Source organism: Spea bombifrons, chromosome 3, assembly GCF_027358695.1.
Source record: "Spea bombifrons isolate aSpeBom1 chromosome 3, aSpeBom1.2.pri, whole genome shotgun sequence".
Taxonomy (NCBI): domain Eukaryota; kingdom Metazoa; phylum Chordata; class Amphibia; order Anura; family Pelobatidae; genus Spea; species Spea bombifrons.
Genome location: NC_071089.1, coordinates 107,857,003 through 107,875,046, shown reverse-complemented (window position 1 = coordinate 107,875,046; position 18,044 = coordinate 107,857,003). Strand labels below are relative to the sequence as shown.

Genomic DNA, 18,044 nt, shown 5'->3' with positions numbered 1-18,044 from the left:
GTTCACAGATACGTCGGATGATGTATCTTTGGCTGATGGGTCCCCTGCCACAGGTAGTCATGGCAGTGCTGCTGAGGAGTGTGTAGCCAGCTATCCAAACTTTGACTCCAGTTTGTGGCATCACGTCTATGACTAGGCAAAGGTAAGAAATTATCCTTTATTTCATGCATTTTAGCGACAACAGCCTGTGCCCCCTAGGGAGAAGACCAAGTTTGACAGGCTGTATAAAATGATTACCCACCTCGCTGCCAGGTTTGCAGAGGCTTATACACCTGGAATTAATATCTGTGTGCATGAATCTCTGATGAAGTGTAAGGGAAGATTGGTATTCAAGCAGTATATTCCTTCCATGCAGGTATGGAGTAAAGGTGTATAAGCTCTGTGAGAGCGAGACTGGGTATACTCAGGCCTTACAAGTATAGGAGGGAAAGGATAGCCCTCTTGACCCTTCAGGTTGCCCAGATCATCTGGGAACCAGTGCCAAGATTGGTTGATATATATATATATATATATATATATATATATATATATATATATACAAGTATTGTTGTGATACAGTAGCTTGCAGTACTATATGTAAGAACCTCATAAGTAAAATACCACCATTTGAAATATCCTGGGGTCTCTAGCTTTCAAAATCATATGGCTTGATGGGCTAAATTGAATTGGCCAGCTTCAAAGATGTCCCAAAAAGGTAATAGGAGCATGATGGCTCAGATGCCAAAATTCCAAACTGAAAAATGCACACTTCCCAAATGTGACTTTTGAGCCCCCAAACAACCCAACAAACATACGCATGGGTGTTATCACTGTGCTCAGGAGATGCTGCTGAACACAGTTTGGAAGTGACACATACTCCGAACTGTAAATTCACACTTGAATTACAATGTGTGCAGAGAAAAACACAAACAAATATTTTACTATGAAGCACCAGCATTCAAAGAGTAAAAAAAAAAACTTCAGTAGCAGTGACCTGCTGCCAATGGTACTTCCAGGTCAATTTCTGTTAGATAGTTGGACTGCTTCAGAGCCAATCAGGAGCGGGCTGATGATGATCAGATCACTCCTGGCCAATAGTAATGATCTGATCATTACTAATGCCCCCCTCCCATAAATGACAGCTGTCACAGAGAGAGGGGTCATCCAAGGTAAAGAAAAAAAAACACACGCAGGAATTATGAATAAAGAATCCAAACATTTTATTTTTAATACATAATTGTTGCAACCTGATCGATTATTGATTGGTCTCACTGATTAAAAGCTGTGGCCTAAACCTGCCACTCACAAGCAATACATTTTTATTTTAATTTTACAAGTTAATAATACGCTCCGCATAATAATAATAATAATAATACTTCACATTGTTGTGAATTTGGGTAGGTTGTGCTGTATTTTCTCTCAATTAAAAATGTATGCGGCCCAGGCACACATGCATTTCTGATGAAGTGGCCCACTTAACCCCTTCAATCCCCTATAGACGTACCGGGACGTCCAAAAAACGCCCACAAAGAAACCCCTATGGACGTCCCGGTACGTCCAGCCCTTCGTGCTGCGTCAGGGACACATCCCTCCCGCTGCACGGGAGACCAGGCTGTCTCACTCCATCTCTCTCACTCCCCCTCCCGTCCTGTAACAGAAAAAGCTGGAAAAAAAAAAACGTTAGTCATTTAAAAATAATATTAAATAAATCATTAAAATAATATAAATAATACAAAAAAATTATAATGTGAGCTGTGATGTCACTGTGACATCACTGGCATGTTCAGGAGGTCCCTAGGAGGACCTCTAACCATTACTGTGTAAAAAAAATATATATAAAAAATACAAAAAATGTAAAAAAAATTAAAATAAAAAAAAATATATAAAAAAAAGATAATAAAAAAATTCTTAAAAAAACCTTACATCCCATTGCCCTAGCATAACATCTAGCCAGTATAACCCTCCTGCCCCCGTTCACAACCCCCAAACCCGTTAAGCCATAGGCATAAAAATTATACAAAATTGTACACCTAATAGTATGCTCCCTGGTGCTGGGAAAGTCTGGAAAATCTATATAAATGAGGTATTTCTGAAATCAGGACACCTGAATTAATAAACTTGGAGGGGATTTTCCATCACTTTACCTAATTTTGTGAGGATTCAGAGGGAAAATGTAAAAAAAAAATTAGTTTATGTTTCTAATCTTCGCTAGTTTTTACTAAATTTCTCATTCTAAATTTTCAGCTAATCATCCAGCTATGGTATCAAACGAAAGCTCTATCTCTCCTTGAAAAAACAATATATAGTTTACATGGGTACACTATTCACAGAAAAAGAGAATAATCGCTAAACTGACATACCCCAAAAATGGCAAAATTGCTCTGGGCTTTGAGGTACCAAAAACCCCTGGGATTGAAGGGGTTAATGTTTGCAGTGATAGTAAATATATTTATTTTGTATTTATATATTTATGTATTTAAGATTACTTGTTAAGATTACATTGTTGCTGCCCATAGGAATTATATTTTTGATTTAAATTTAATTATTTTACTATTTAAAAGTTTGGGGGTTTTTTTGTTTTGTTTTTTTTACTACAAACACTGATTTACAATGATTATGCACTTAGATGCCTTAGGTTATCCAACCTAAAAATGGTAGACGAAAAGTAAAAACCTAACATGGAAACATTGGTTATGAATAATAAATTGGACATATTAAGCAATCATATTATGTAAAATCTTTAAAGAAATGTGAAATGTCTGGTACTAACAGCAGGTGCATTAAGTCAGATTGATGGCACTGACAGTAAGATGAACAATTTTGAAGTGTATTATATGTTGGTTCACTACCATTTCATATTCCCACTGAGCCACTAGAGCATTAACCTATTTATTTTATGATGGATAGATTTCTTTGTAAAATTGTAAAAATCCACCTGGGTTGGAGTGTTCAGTTACACAGTGACATACCATGAGATGTTACGGCAACCTGCAGAGCACATCGGCTCATTGAGTGTAACTATTTCAACTTTGTTAATTCCCTGTAAATATAACATAATCAGCAGAAGGTATAGCGCCTGCCTTCACTATACTGTCAGGATACTTGTCATTATCATAAACATTGTATGAACGTTACTGCCCATTTTTCTGCAGTAAAGACTCAAACAATAATCAGTCCTTGGTAATGAACCGTAATGTCAGCTTGAATAGAGCTGAGACCAAGAACTGATTAAGATTAGCCTTACGTCAGGAAAAACGGGCAGACTAGATGGGCCGAATAGTTCGTATCTGCCATCAAATTCTATGTTTTAAATGTATGTATTTCTTTACTTACTCTGATGTGAGATAAATGAAGGATAAAAAGAACCCATGGACATTGACAAATGGACAAAATCCAAGGGCAGACCAACAAATATTTTTTGCGTCATCAAGTTTATCACAGCTTTTGTGAGAACATAAATACCTGAGGTCTAAAGCTTTCAGATTCTTATTGCTATTTTAATTCTGGTGATTATGTATTTAGTTTTATTCTTCTTGAAGGCCACGAGTTCTCCTAGACTAGGTATAAGAAGTGTAATTAGCCGTACATAGCTGGCAGGTACAAGTACGTTTGAAAATAATCAGCTGATTATTGCCTTAGAAACTGTTAGCAGTGGCTGCATGACGTCTCGTTTCTTATACAGTGATTTCCATTCATTCAAAACAATTTCATTTTCATACTAACATCACATGTTTCTCACTTACTGTTAAATTATACTATTAACTTGTGATATTTTTACACCGTTTCCCTCTTCCTCCCCCTCTCTGTCATCTGTAAAAAAACAAAAGGTACCAGGTTGCTCGATTCTTGGGCAACTGGACTGAATCAGGTACCCAGCTTGCACACTACTGTCCTGTGTGCACTAAGGTTAGATGTTTATCAAGAAGCAAACATGAATCTCTTTCAGAGAAAGGTGTCCTTTAGAAATTGTCATGTTTTTTTCCTGGAAAGGAAGCACGTTGTCAGCCTGTGATGACCTCACTAAAAATCAGCATCTAAGACCATTTCTTTAATACTTATATGTGGGGACTTGTTTTACACCAAGCCATTTTGTTTACTTTAGACTGGTTGATTAGACGGTATTCAAAGAACCTGTTGAGGTTACACACTAAAAAGGCATAGAATCACGTGAATTGCTTTGTTTAAGATATAGAAAGGCTTTGTGCATGGAGTATGTATGTATCACACTGGCCAGTAGACTTGTGCACATGGAGCAACAACGATTGGGACTCATTTTTCATTTCATTTTTGGTCCATATGTTTTTGGACAACTGCCCTTTTGGTTCCAACGAACTTCTGAAAGTTTTTTTTTAATTTGGAAACTATATTTGTTGCCATTCACCTTAACTCACTTTCTGTCTCACCCTCTGTCACACTCCCCCATTGCCTCCCTACCTTCTCTGTGTTTCCACAGCTCCGCTTGTTCTCTGGCATAGTATCATGTGAATTACCGGAAGGTTTTGTGCATGGAGTTATGTATGTACCATGCTGGCCAGTAGACTTATTGGGACTAATTCTCAGAGAGGAGCCTTGGCCCGCACTATGGGTACAACCTCTCCCCCATTCCTCCGATCAGGTGTGGTTAAATGTGTGGGTAGTGAGGTGGGCTTGTACAAGACATTTAATATGACAGGTACTTATACCTGTTAATCTAAGTGTATAAGGTACTAATAATATGCTATTTATTAATAATATGGAATTTTTTAGATAATTAATCTTTAAAACATTTCTGCTGCCAGTAATGTAATGTAATGCTTCTCTCCTACCCACAAAACATTCTAAGCTCCATCAAAAGAGGGACATCATGAAAGGGCAGAAGAAAAGATGGACTTAGGTGCCAGGGAGGGCCTTTGTGTGATCAAACCCAATATCTTGCTTAGGTACATAAATGACACATGTGAAAAGTATGTTCTGTGCACAGGAACTACCATGCCTGTAATACGGAGAGAGGGATTCAATCAAAAAAACCAAACCATTTCTCCAAAGTATAGCGAAAAGAGCCATTGAATGCAACCCATACAAGACACAATGAAAATTGTTATATAATATGGTTTTCCAGCCGATACAGATTTCGTAGAAGAGACACAGTTATTCAATCCTTAAGGCATATGCATTATTATGCATTAGGACATCACTTTCTATATTAATTAGTTTCACATTATGGCACATCAATTTTCTGTACATCTGTTCTCCCGTGTCTCCTCCCTTCACAGTATTTATTTTTATTCTCTGAAAATCGTGATTAAAACTATCACATATTGGGGTTTTTTTTTGTTGTAAAGTTATAATAAAAGAGAATATTTAGAGAAAATGTTTGCGCACGAAAGCGGATTAGATGTTAGAGAGCGAATTTCACCCCTTACATGTTACATGTGAATGCTTTATGACACAAGGATGTCCTATCCGTATAAAAGCATGGAATAAATGTCTATTAGGTAAAAGTAACGTTGACTGGCGCTCACAAAAACATTTCATTTACCTTTGGAGTATAATCTTAGAGTCAAAATTATGAAAGAAATGATTAGTTGGCTGACATGGTGGTAGATGAGTGAAGCAGCCTTTCAGCAGATGTGGTAGAGATAAGTACAGTTCAGAAATGGTCTATAACTTGATGTTTTTTAATATGTGTAATAAAGGGTAGGAGCACATTTGTAAAATACAATAAAACTGAGCTTTTGATTGGATAAATTAAAGGAAAAGTGACATATCCAAAAATTAACCTGACATTAAAATAAAATGGAGTGTTCTCTAAGCCTCAAATGTATATTGAAAGTTCTGAGTACAATTCCTGGCGTGAAGAAACCAAACGTAAATCAAAAACAATTACAGAAATGGATAAGCGATCCTAAAGTTTTGAAATTCCCAGGGCCGGCCCTATAATGGGGCAGACTGGGGCAATTGCCCCAGGCGGCACTTTAGAAGGGGCGGCACTTTGCCGCCCCAAGCGCTTTTTTTTTGTTTTTGTTTTTTAAAGCGGAGGAGAGAGAGAGAGAGAGGGGCGCCGAGTGGTTTTCGCTTACCCGCTCGGTCCCTGTTCGGTCCCGGCTTGTAATGCAGAGCGCCGGAAGTGACGTCAATTTCCGGCGCTCAGCATTACAAGCCGGCACCGTGGCAGAGCAGGGAGACTCGCCGCAGGACTGTTTAAAGGTAAGTACCGGGGGGGGGGATCGTAGATTATGGCGTCGGCGAAGTTTAAAATGCCGAACGCCCCCCCCCCCCCCGGCCGGCCCTGGAAATTCCATAGCAGACAAAGGCATTTTTGTGGACAATAACAGATTACAATTGCATGAAGAAGACCACAGCGCTGGAATTTTGCAAAAAAAAGAAAAAATAACCAGTGTTCCAAAAACAGTAAGTTAAGTGACATTCTCTGCCACTTTAATTACAGGGATAAAACATAAAAGGCTCTGGTTCCCCAGATCTCAGAATAACAAACCACTGGGAGAATTGGAGAAGTTTGCGTTTTTGCGTTATATGAAAAGTTAGAACCATTGTTATTTCACCGGCAAATATTGTTAAAAGCAGGACTGATTAAAGTCTGAATCATTACAGATGGGAAGATAGACAGACTAGATGCTTCTTATCTGCTGTCATACAGTTTCTATGTTTATAAATATAAAAAAACAGTAATTTTAAATGCTAACGTATAATTATAATGATTAATGATGTTTTAATGCATTTTGATTACTTAATATATACCAGAATTTAAAACAAATTTTACTGTTCCCTCCTAACGTCTGCTATCTTATTCAGTAATACTTCTGAATTTTGAGATAAACTAAACAGTAGCAAGGGAGAAGCTCTTCAGAAATGATCAAGAAATGAATAGCCTTCCAGCAGAAGTGGTAGAGGTTAATACAGTAAAGGAGTCTACTTGGATAGGCATAAGTCTAAGATATTAAATAAGGCCAGGGACTAAGGGAAGTATTCAGAGGTTGGGCAGGCTAGATGGGCTGAATGGTTCTTATTCGCCATCATTTTCCATTTTTGTTTGTTTTAGGCTAGGTTTCCACTTGTTTTTTTTTTTTGCTAAAAACGCCCATAAAAACGCCAATTCAGCCACACTGCGTTTTTTGTGTGAAAAAACGCTGCAGCCAGATGTTAGCTGTTCTTCAATAGGAAATCGCACAATGCCATATCCACTTGGCGTCCTCTTTGGCATTTTTCTGCTTTTTTGGGCTCTGTGGCAGTTTTTAAAAATCGCAGCATGTTGACACTCTGGCGTTTTTTGCAAGGAAATCTTGGTGTTTTTCTCCAATAGAAGTGTATGGGACAGAAAAAACGCCATGAAAAAGCCATGTGGGTTTTTTGCCTTGGCGTTTTTTATGGCGTTTTTTTCCACAGTTACAATGCAGAGGATGGACCCAGTATCTGTGTGTCCTACGAGAAATAGGCTGGAAACAAACAGTTTCACACAAAACAAGGTTCATATTGAATTTTACACCATTTGGAACAAACATGCCATTACAAACAAACCAACTGGATCCTGCGTGCCAAAAGCAACAGCAAAAAATTTGCACCATCATTTGGGGCCGATCTTCCTAGAGGAGCAGACATTCGGAATAAAGCATGCCTTACAAACCACAGAAAAGAGACAAAAGGGTCCGCCGGGGCGTGTTTAAGTAGAACTCTACCAAAGAAATGATATCAGGAGGGGTCAGATACTTGCCATTTATCCTAATACCTTTTAGCTGGGTGAAACTTCTAACTTGTAAAGGCTGGAAAAACTGCCTAAGGTCAAAAAAAGCAATTTCCACAGGAAGGCTAAAACGCCTGAAAAAAACTCCAGAAAAAAACGGCAAAACGCAGGAAAATGCAGTGGCAGTTTTCTTGGCGTTTTTCATCAAGAAAAAAAAGCAGGACAAAAACCCAAGTGGAAACCTAGCCTTACCGTGAAGAACATCCTTCTCAGTTGCTCCTTTGGTTTCCTTGTTACCTGCTCTGTCTGCGTGGGGAAAGGACCTCATGTGGATTCATATGAACCTATTTGTACGTTGTGGTCAGGCCATTCCTTCGGCACATCTTTTCGATCATAATAAGTCCAATTTAGCTATAGGCTCTTGGTTGCTGAAATCCCTAATTCCCATGTTCATTTTGTACCTCTTCTTTGGATTCTTTTCAAGCAATCACATCTTGATTTTGTCTCTTATTTTTCTCTCTTATGTCTGAAATTCCCACTTTTTTTTATGTTTATCCCATTTAATTTTATTTGTACATTGATGTTCTATTTGCAGGATCTTTCCCTCTGCCAACTTAGCTCTCTGTCATAGCTATGCTGCCTCAAGCAAATAGCTAGAATATGATGTCATACAATTCTTACATGCTGTATGTTACCCATAAAGCTGTTTCAGACTTGTTAGATCTTATCAATGTTCACAAGTATCCTGAATTTGTACGTAACTGTAGTGTACGTGTGTGTTGTTGTAATTATCTGGCTCACACGATACCAATTCTGTACTCTAAACTATTTATTAAGTAGCAGGAATAGGCAGATAAAAGCCTGCGTAACACTGGGTAAGGAATCAAAAAGTGCTTTTTTGCTTTGGCTTATGCTAAAGTCTGTTATGAAAACCTGAAAGAATTTAGTCAGTGGACTCTGGAATTGCACCATCTGCCGGTCAAAAGCTGACAAAACATCTAGAAACATAGACCTAATGGTCTACCTCTAATCAATCTCTCTCTCTCTCTCTCTCTCTGTCTCTCCCTCTCCCTCTCCACAGAGTCAGTGTGTATATGTATAGTATGTATAGTCTGTGTATGTTTGTGTGTATACTGTAGTATCAGTGTATATGTGTGTAAATGTATAGTGCCCAAGTCAGTATGTCTACTCAATTGTAGTGCCAGATTCAGTGTATATGTGTCCATATTGTTAGAGTGTGTAATTTTATGCATAGTGTTAGCCAGTGTGTGTGTGTGCATGTGTGTGGTGTTGGTTATGTTACAGTGTTGCATTACCATGAGTGTGTATGTCAGCATATAATGTTAGAGTGTGTGTGTATTAGTGTATGGTGTTAGGATGTGTGCTCATGAGCGTAGAATGTTAGTGTGTGTATTACTGTAGTGTGTGAGTGTTTGTGAGCATAAGATGTTAATGCATGTGTGTTAATGTATCGTGATTGGGGGGAAAAACCTGGTTCCTAGCTTTCCTGGCAGCCTCCTACATTGAAACCAAATTTGTCGACAGCTCCTTTCTGTCATAGCAAAGAGTGTATAGGCTAATGTGGCATGCAGCAGGCTGACCAATCAGTATAAGGACATGGCATTGATGGCCGTTCAGGGAGGCTTAGCTTTAAGGTAATTTATGCGTGTCCAGATCCAAGAAACACATGGAAGGAGCCATTGAAGATGAGTGTAAAGTTATGTGCAAAGGATGCTTGGATGGTTTGCCAGGAACTGCCTGGTGTTGAGAAGCAAGCAGGTTTCAGCTGCCGCTGGCTCATCCACATCATACTAAGGGGCTATTTCTATGTATAGTCTAAAGGAGGAGGAGAAGTCTCACTGCCCCACTCACCTTTTCAACCCACACCCCGCACCCACCCTTTATATTATGGTCAATGTGTTTTTCCATTCGTTATTGTATTTTTTGAGTTTAATAATTTTTTTTCTCAGAAACAAATCTCTCCAGGATAATAACTATTGTTGTATACAAACATCATAGCCACACTTCAAGTTTAAACTATTATCCCCAAAAAACAAATGTAATGCAATTATGAGAAAGTATTTAAAATATTACCAATATCCAAGATCCTGAACTTTTTGAGTATAGCACCTCTGTCATTACCCTCTAAAGCAGGGGATACATATCTAGGTAATATTGTAGGGAAATGTCACGCTACCGACAGGGAGATCCTCCGGTTCCCCCGGCCGGCAACGGCAGCCGCCAAGAGGTAGGGGGAGACCCCCCTGCCTCGGTCCGGCAGCCGCAGCTGCCGCGAAGAAGAGGGAGACCCCCCGCTTCTGAGCAGCAGCGGCCGCCGCGAGGTAGGGGGAGACCCCCCGCTTCAGCACGGCAACCACAGCCGCAGCCACCGCGCAGAAGGGGGAGACCCCCCGCTTCAGCACGGCAACCACAGCCGCAGCCACCGCGCAGAAGGGGGAGACCCCCCGCTTCTGCACAGCGGATGCAGCCGCTGCAACTTGGAGAGAGACTTACCTCATCCACGCCGCGTTCCCAGCAGCTTCAACCAGAGTACAGGTCCAGCTCTGGTGTCCAGACACGTTCGTCTTCACACCACCTAGTGGTGCCAGCCGATACTACATTGCCCTATATTGGGAGACTACGTAATCGCCAACCACAAGATGGCCGTGCAGGAAGTGACGTATAGGCACTTTGAATTTTGGCGGGAAATCTCCAATTAGTGCCTAATTTCCTGTGCCTATTTAAGAGACTTCCTAACTCAGAGACTTTGCCTTCTGATGGTCGTGCCTATCCCAGTTCGCGTTCTTGTTGGTTCCTGTTGTTCCTGTTGTTCCTGTTGTTCCTGTTGTTCCTGTTGTTCCTGTTGTTCCTGTTGTTCCTGTTATTGACCTCGACTTGTTCCACGACTACTCTGATCTCTGGTACCCTGACCTCGGCTTACTCCTCGACTATCCTGATATCTGGTATCCTGACCTCGGCTTGCTCCTCGACTATCCTGCTCTCCGGTATCCTGACCTCGGCTCTCTGGACCATCCTTTGCCAGTCCTACCTGACTACGGTGTCTCCTCCTGTACGCTGTGTCGTGACAGGAAATAAGTGAATGTAGTTGTAAATATATGAAACATTTCAGAAGGTTTTCATTAAACACTTTAATCAAGAAATTGAAACAAATGCTAGGTCCCAACTTTCTAATGTCTCCAACACAATAAAAACAATGGGACAATCATGAACATTTTATTTCTGTACACAAAACAAAGAAGTAAGAATATACATATACAGAATTTAAGCCTGAAGCTTAATCTTCAGGATGTAAAATATTTTTACAATTGTATAAAACAAACACGTATCAAACTAGAACCCACTCCCCCCCCAAAAAAAGTGCCAGAATTCTTTACAAAAATGCAAAAACAGCAGTTTCAAAATAATATGTTAATAGCTTTGTCATTAGAGAACACAAGTGAATTTTTGCTTCCATCAGAAAACAACTGACATTTCAAAGAACAGCCAAGATAAGGATAATTATGACACGTATTTGTTTTGTGATATAAAAATGGTTGTATACAGGAAAGTCATAACCTAGACTTAACGCTGGACAGGCGTTTCTTCCGATACAGGGGCATATAGGCCCAGGTGCCATTTTGTTGGTGTACAAGTGGATTCTTTGATGCTGGCACTAATTACATTTGCTAATACTTTACTTAGAGGGTGGTAGATAAATGGAACAACATCCCATGAGAGGTAGTAGAGGTTAATAGAGTGAGAAAATGTAAACATACATGGGATAGGCATGTGGCTATCCTGAATCTAAGACAAGACCAAGGACTGATCAAGCTTTGAGTCTTTACAGCAGGAAAAATGGTCAGATTAGATGGGCGAATGTTTCTTATCGGCTGTCAAATGCAATGTTGTAATTCTGCAATTATATATTACCATACATGTACAAAATGCTTGCTATCATGTTACTAGCTTATTATTATAAATATCATAGACATGCGGAGAGGCAGGAGGTCCTAATGTTTTGTGTTATGCCTCTGTTCCTTTACATTATAATTACATTCCTATGTCTTTCATTAATACATTACTTAAAAGGACGCCTAAACAGTGAGTATGTGAAGCATAGGAAAAAAATGTACATTCTTATAGAACAAAAAACTGCGTAGTGCCTAATAAATCCAGAGAAAAATACAGGATACATTTGCCAAACCATTAGTGACATCATCAAGTGGCACCGTATTCAAATTAATTATTCTTAATTACTATAGTTAATTTGCATATGTCTTCTCATCGTGATGTCATAAGTAGGGGACCAAAAATAAACTCAAAAACAATCTCCTTTGATCTATACATCATATCAATTGAATATAACGTATAAATCATTTAGGATGTTCTGCACTGAAAACACTACATAGTCTCTTTAACTAAATATATTCTTGCTCATTGCTATTAAACATTTTTTTCTCGATTATTAAATAAATTGGACCATATTTACGTAATATTGCATTTAAACCTTTGTAAGCTATGGGTAAATATTAGTATTTGTTCATAAAACACGTATAGTGCAAAGATATCATCTAGTCCATTTTGTGAGAGCTTTAATCGTTATCACCAATCCAGCTTTAAATCTGCTTTGCTCCACACATATTTTCCTCCTCTTTTGAAAAACATCTTCTCATCAAATCCACTAAATTTAATTGCGTTTTCAACTCCCACATCTAGGATGGATTTGGAAGGATCCTTTCGCCCTTTTCTGCAATCCAGGAAACGCATCTGAAACAATTGGAGATAAATGCATTGGTTTTGTATTGTATTATATTATATATTTATTAAAACATTATTGAAATTGTAATAACTTACATATTCATCCAAAATGAGATAAGAATCGCGCATCTGTGGAATAAAAAAAAAACGTATTGTTATGTGTTCAAACAGGTAAGCATAGATTTTTTAGATTATATCTAATTAACCCTTTTGGTCTTCCAGTTCACAGGTGGCCCTAGACGTTTACAAAACGTATTTTTATAAGATGGAAATCTACAAGTCACTGATGTGTTACGACATATATTGCTTACTTGCAAAATTTGTCAAAAAACTCTACTCAAGGCTGTCATAAATAGGGCTTTCTAAAAGCAAAGGCACAAAAGATGCTGATAGACCTTTAAAAAAAATTGAGTGGGTGGGGCATAGGTGGAAGGTGGGTGGAGCATTGGAGACAACACACCATAGGTGATCATGGGTGAACCTACTATAAAGCACATTGCCCCAATACCACTGAAATCCACACATATTGTAAGCTTGCGAACAGGGCCCTCTTTACCTTACGTAACGGCCCATCTTAGTCAACTCTGATTTTGTTATACTCTGAATATATGGACTGTAAGAAGCGCATTGTCAATTTTGGGGGCTATATAAATAATAATAATAATAATATATAGTATGCTTTTATGTTTTGTGTCGAAATGCAATTCACCCAAGTGCCTGCCAGGTTCTCATGAGTGGAAATATTGGGAATAATAGTTATGCCTCAATAAATCAGAGACATATTACCTGCTTGTTAGATTCAGGAACCAAACATTTAATGTTCTTATGACGACTGAGAAAATTGTTGAACTCTTCATTACTTATAATGAATTTCTCCGCTTGTCTCAATGCATCCTCTCCACAGTTTTCACCCTCAATAATAAGGCATTGAAAGACCTGTAGATTTAGAACAGTAACTTAACTTTCTTGGCAAAGCAGCAAATCTAGAAGACATATTTATATATTTGCTTTTGATTTCCAAATATAACTGTTTTAGATGATTGATAAACATATTAAAACTTTATGCTCATGCATTATATTTGTGCAATCTGATTAGTATCATTCATTTTGTCACATGTGTCATTTTATCTCCCTGACTTTTGAGGGAGCAGGAGATATGTAAGCTACCAGAGCAGACTTCTTTATTTCTTAACTACACCGCTAGGTCTTGTTGACCAAGAAATGTTGTCATAAGCAGAAGGGTCCAGAGGGTGGAATTTGTGTTACAAAATGAATGCCTAATCTGACCTATAATAAGGAACAAAAGCACCCTAATACTATGTGGTCTTTGTGACTGACTTGGAGGATCCAAGGTTGGACTCAACTAGCTTGGAGACCATTATCCCAAATTCTCTGCTGGAAGACATTTGCAATAATTTATCTGGAATGGAGGGGTGTCATTTGGCTGCAATCCATAGTGACTCAGGAACTAGGAGACCTGTGTCTCTGCAAGAATGCCTCATCCTGCTTCCCACATGTCCATGTGTACTGAGAAAGGTCTCAGGTTTCTATGTAGACCACCAGATAGAGCGGTCATACCAGTGGCGGAACTACCAGGGTCGCGACTGCGACCGGGCCCTGGAGTTCTGCCAGTCAGGGGGGCCCAAGGGGTGCCGAGCGGTCATTTTCAGCAACCGCTCTGCGCCCTTCTGTCTCCTCTGCTCCCTGCCACCGCCCCGACTGCAGTGGTGGGAGCGTGAGGCGTCATATGCCGGCGCTCAGCAGTGAAGCCGCGTGCACCGCGGCAGAGCAGCGAGACAGAGGCCTTGCGCCCACACCACAGGACTGCACGGTAAGTGACCTACAAAGGGGGGTAGGGAGAGGTTAGATAATGAGAAAGGGGTAGGTAGAATGGGGGGGTAGGGAGAGGGTAGATAGTGAGAATGGGGGGGTAGGGAGAGGGTAGATAGTAAGAATGGGGGGTAGGGAGAGGGTAGATAGTGAGAATGGGGGTAGGGAGAGGGTAGATAGTGAGAATGGGGGTGTAGGGAGAGGGTAGATAGTGAGAATGGGGGGTAGGGAGAGGGTAGATTAACAGATTCTCGCAGCGGGGCCCTGAGGCTTCTAGTTACGCCCCTGGGTCATACCTAATGGGACCCATGTAGTTATGCCGAAGAGTTTTTATATATGTATAGAGATCAAAATTAATAAATATGTTTTACAGTTACCAAATTACAATATTTCTCGAATTATTGTCTATAGTGTACCGTACCTTCCAGCGTATTGGGTTTATCCTCGTAAGCTCGTTGGTCATGTCTTCGTCCATATTAAATCGATTGATGACAGAATTTATTTTGAATGCCACATTATATTCCTGGCACCACTTCCTGATCTGCATCAACTTTTCCACATGATTTCTTTGGCCTTGACCACGTCCTATTAATTTGTTAACTTCTTCATCAAAGCTATCACAGGATACAGCAAGTATATCGAGATATTCACCTAGAAAAAGCACACAATCTGGTAAAGTGTCACGAATTTTGTTTAATAATATAAAATGACTCAGTAACATCATGCTCGTTATCCATTAATTAACTTATACATTTCACGATGGCGAAACAGTGAATCACACATGAATTAGGACCTACAGTAACAAAATGTGGGGAGACCCGGCTCAAGAGTGCTAATGTTTTACGGTGGACCAGTCGCACAACTGTATCTGTAAATAGCATCTGACATACATATAGACTGGCTGAAGAGTAGGATGATCAAGAGTAAGGCTTGGAAAGCATGGGTTCTGTAACGAAGGGTGTTTTATTGTTGTTTAACCCTTCCAGTGAACACTTGTTTAAATTATTGTGAGAGTTAAGGAGAGTTTGCAAAATGTTGCAGGCAAGGACATGCAAGTGTCACCCTTGCAACACACAAAATCTAAAATTGCACACACATTTTTACAAACACCTGTATTATAAGTCTGGTCAGTCCAGTTAACCCTTTTTGTAATTTTATTTTTTTCGACTGAATGTTTATTCACATAAAAAAACAACACAGAATTGTTTTTTTTTTAGATGCTACAGCAAAAGTTTATCAGTGCTTGTTTTTTGTGTCAATTTCCTGTAAAATGATGTGTCAGGCAGAATTTTCCACACTTGAAAAGTTATTTGGGGTAAGTTTCTGGACATTCAATTGTACTAGGAATAATGATTGATTTATATCCTGCATTAAGCTATGAGCATGTTAATTTTCATTAGGTAGGGTGAATCCCACTTTAGGTACTCTCACTACTGGTAAGATTATTAAAGTACCCCTTAAGCTTGGCATGCGCTCAAGCCGCAGTCCAGTAACTGTATTGCTGCATAAGGACAATATTGTATATCTCCACTCACCATATGTTTTGAACCATCTCTCTGTGATCAAACTTCCATTGCTCACAATGCTAACACTTGGCAGCTTAAGCTCCTGTTTGCAGAACTGAACCATTTTGCCAACAAAGTTCCCTCTGTCTTGAAGGAATGGTTCTCCTCCTGAAAAATTTATTTTTTCCATACCTTGGAGAAAACATTGAAATATTTGTCAAATCTATGTTACATCAGTTTAACATTTTTTTTCCTTTTGCAATCTAAAAAGTGATCATCAACCTTACATATGTTTATGTCCACAGATACAAGTCCTAGACATTGGCAGATGATATTAAATGTATCATATATAGTCTATTGTAACTATATAACATGACATATTATATTGTTATGGATCAATATGCTTTGCATTGGGAATTTAGTATGAATATGCTGTGAATTACAGCATGTTAAATATTAGATTTACTAATAGATCCTTACTGATATACCTGCAACTTTTAAAAGGTGAAGTCCTTTCTTGGCTTCTTCCAGAGGTAACACAAAAGATGTCTTTGCTGTATGAAAGCAGAATCCGCATTTATAATTGCACTGTCGAGTGAAGTGGTAATTCACACTGGTGGGGATGACTCCAGGAGAATTCTGGATTACCGAGTTCTTTGGAGATGTCACTTTCTCTAATCCCAAAAACTGTAGCCAACACCAGAAAGACTGCATCTTCATACATTGCATGAGAAACTTCAGATTGTCCCAGATAAATGCAAATATGCCCATCATTGACAGTTTGAATATGGATAGCATTTTGCTGGATCCGCTCACTCTTTGATCTTGGTAGGTAATGTGCAGTTCTTCTTCAGCCTCTATTTATATATGTTTTGTGTTTGTTTTTGTCACCGCCCCTATTATATAATAGTGATAAAATGTCAATGCTGGTTTCGTTTTCCTTCTGAGTTCAGAACTGAAACTTAGGAAAGCAGTGTATACATGCACGTCTCTCTAGCGCCCCTAGTGGTACATTCTCAAAAACATTTTTAATTGAATCTATCTAATGGGTCAAGTTGTATGGCTGATATTAATTATTATTCTTTATTTATATTGCACCAACAGATTCCAGTATCAAACACTAAAGTATGTGTGTTCTGGTGCTACAGGTTTCTAACAATCAAAAGAAATCCAAGTACTGCAGTCCAAGGTCCGTTGCTCAATGTTGTATTTTATTCTTTATAAAGTGCCAGTGAACCAGATGGGAAGATAAACTGCTTAACATTGTGCAAATTCCCTTGGACTTGGATTTATTTTGGGCACTTGAAGGAGGCGTCTAAACACGCGTCCCACTCGGGACGTGTCCACGTCAGCACTCCTGTTAGTGGCACTGCTGTGTGGAGAGAGGCACTGTGCAGCACTTACTATTTCTAACAATCACCGTTCATAGTTTGCAGCTCACTTTTGTGTGAAAAACCCCTATCCACACTTGGAGTGCAAAAAATATAATTTTCCTTAACAAACATGTTATCTAAATGTTAGATTTTGTAGATTCTTTTGTAGATTTAACAGCCAAACACACTCAAGGCATTCTTTCCACAACGGAAATCCAATATTGTTCCGGAAGTTCTTCCCAACACTGTTGCAGAAGTTCCAAAATATGTGTTTCACTTGTAGGTTGCTTTGCGTTCAGTCTTCTGTACACTTCATCCCAAACCAGCTCCATAAGTTGGGACGCCTGTAGGCATTGTTAGCATAAACTCTCAAGGATTCATTTATTTACGTTGCTGCAACTGAAAGTTGTTAACCCATTACTTTTTCCCTGAAAAGGCCTTTATGTGTAACTCTTAAATGTACATTGATTTTCAGTTTTTGTCAACCTAAACTTTTTTTTCCCACCTCTGTCAGTTTACCGCTTACCTTTGTACCATTTCAGGTTATTGACTGGACTTGGACTGTGTAAATGTCAATAAAAACTGGAAAAATTGGGGTGTCCTAAAGCTTTTAACCGGTAGTGTATAATGTACACATAACAGTATAGAATTAAACCATACGTACAGCGTTTTTCTTCCAGTATTCTTGTTCAAACACTTATTGGAAGCCATTTTTTTTAATTATTCCCAAAAAAGGAATATATACAGAAAGACCATAGCGCTTATATAGCAAAAATTATATTTTTTTTACAAAATATAATTTTAATTTTAATAATTATCACACTACCAGACATAGAGCAATGCACTGTTCCAGTGTTCACAGGCTTGATAGGAAGAGGACTGGCAGTTGTTAGAGATAGTCCACACTTCGATATACTGTAT

General features: G+C 38.9%; 1 protein-coding gene across 1 annotated transcript; it reads right to left on the bottom strand.

Annotated features, from left to right (window-relative positions):
* Positions 1-11,855: 11,855 nt before the first annotated feature.
* On the bottom strand, positions 11,856-16,570 carry RSAD2 (radical S-adenosyl methionine domain containing 2). Its single transcript, XM_053459743.1, has 6 exons — positions 16,239-16,570; positions 15,781-15,942; positions 14,667-14,896; positions 13,202-13,351; positions 12,512-12,544; positions 11,856-12,424 (listed from the first exon to the last, which is right to left on the bottom strand). The coding sequence occupies exons 1-6, from the start codon at positions 16,546-16,548 to the stop codon at positions 12,260-12,262; spliced, it is 1,050 nt and encodes a 349-aa protein (XP_053315718.1). The 5' UTR covers positions 16,549-16,570; the 3' UTR covers positions 11,856-12,259.
* Positions 16,571-18,044: the final 1,474 nt, after the last annotated feature.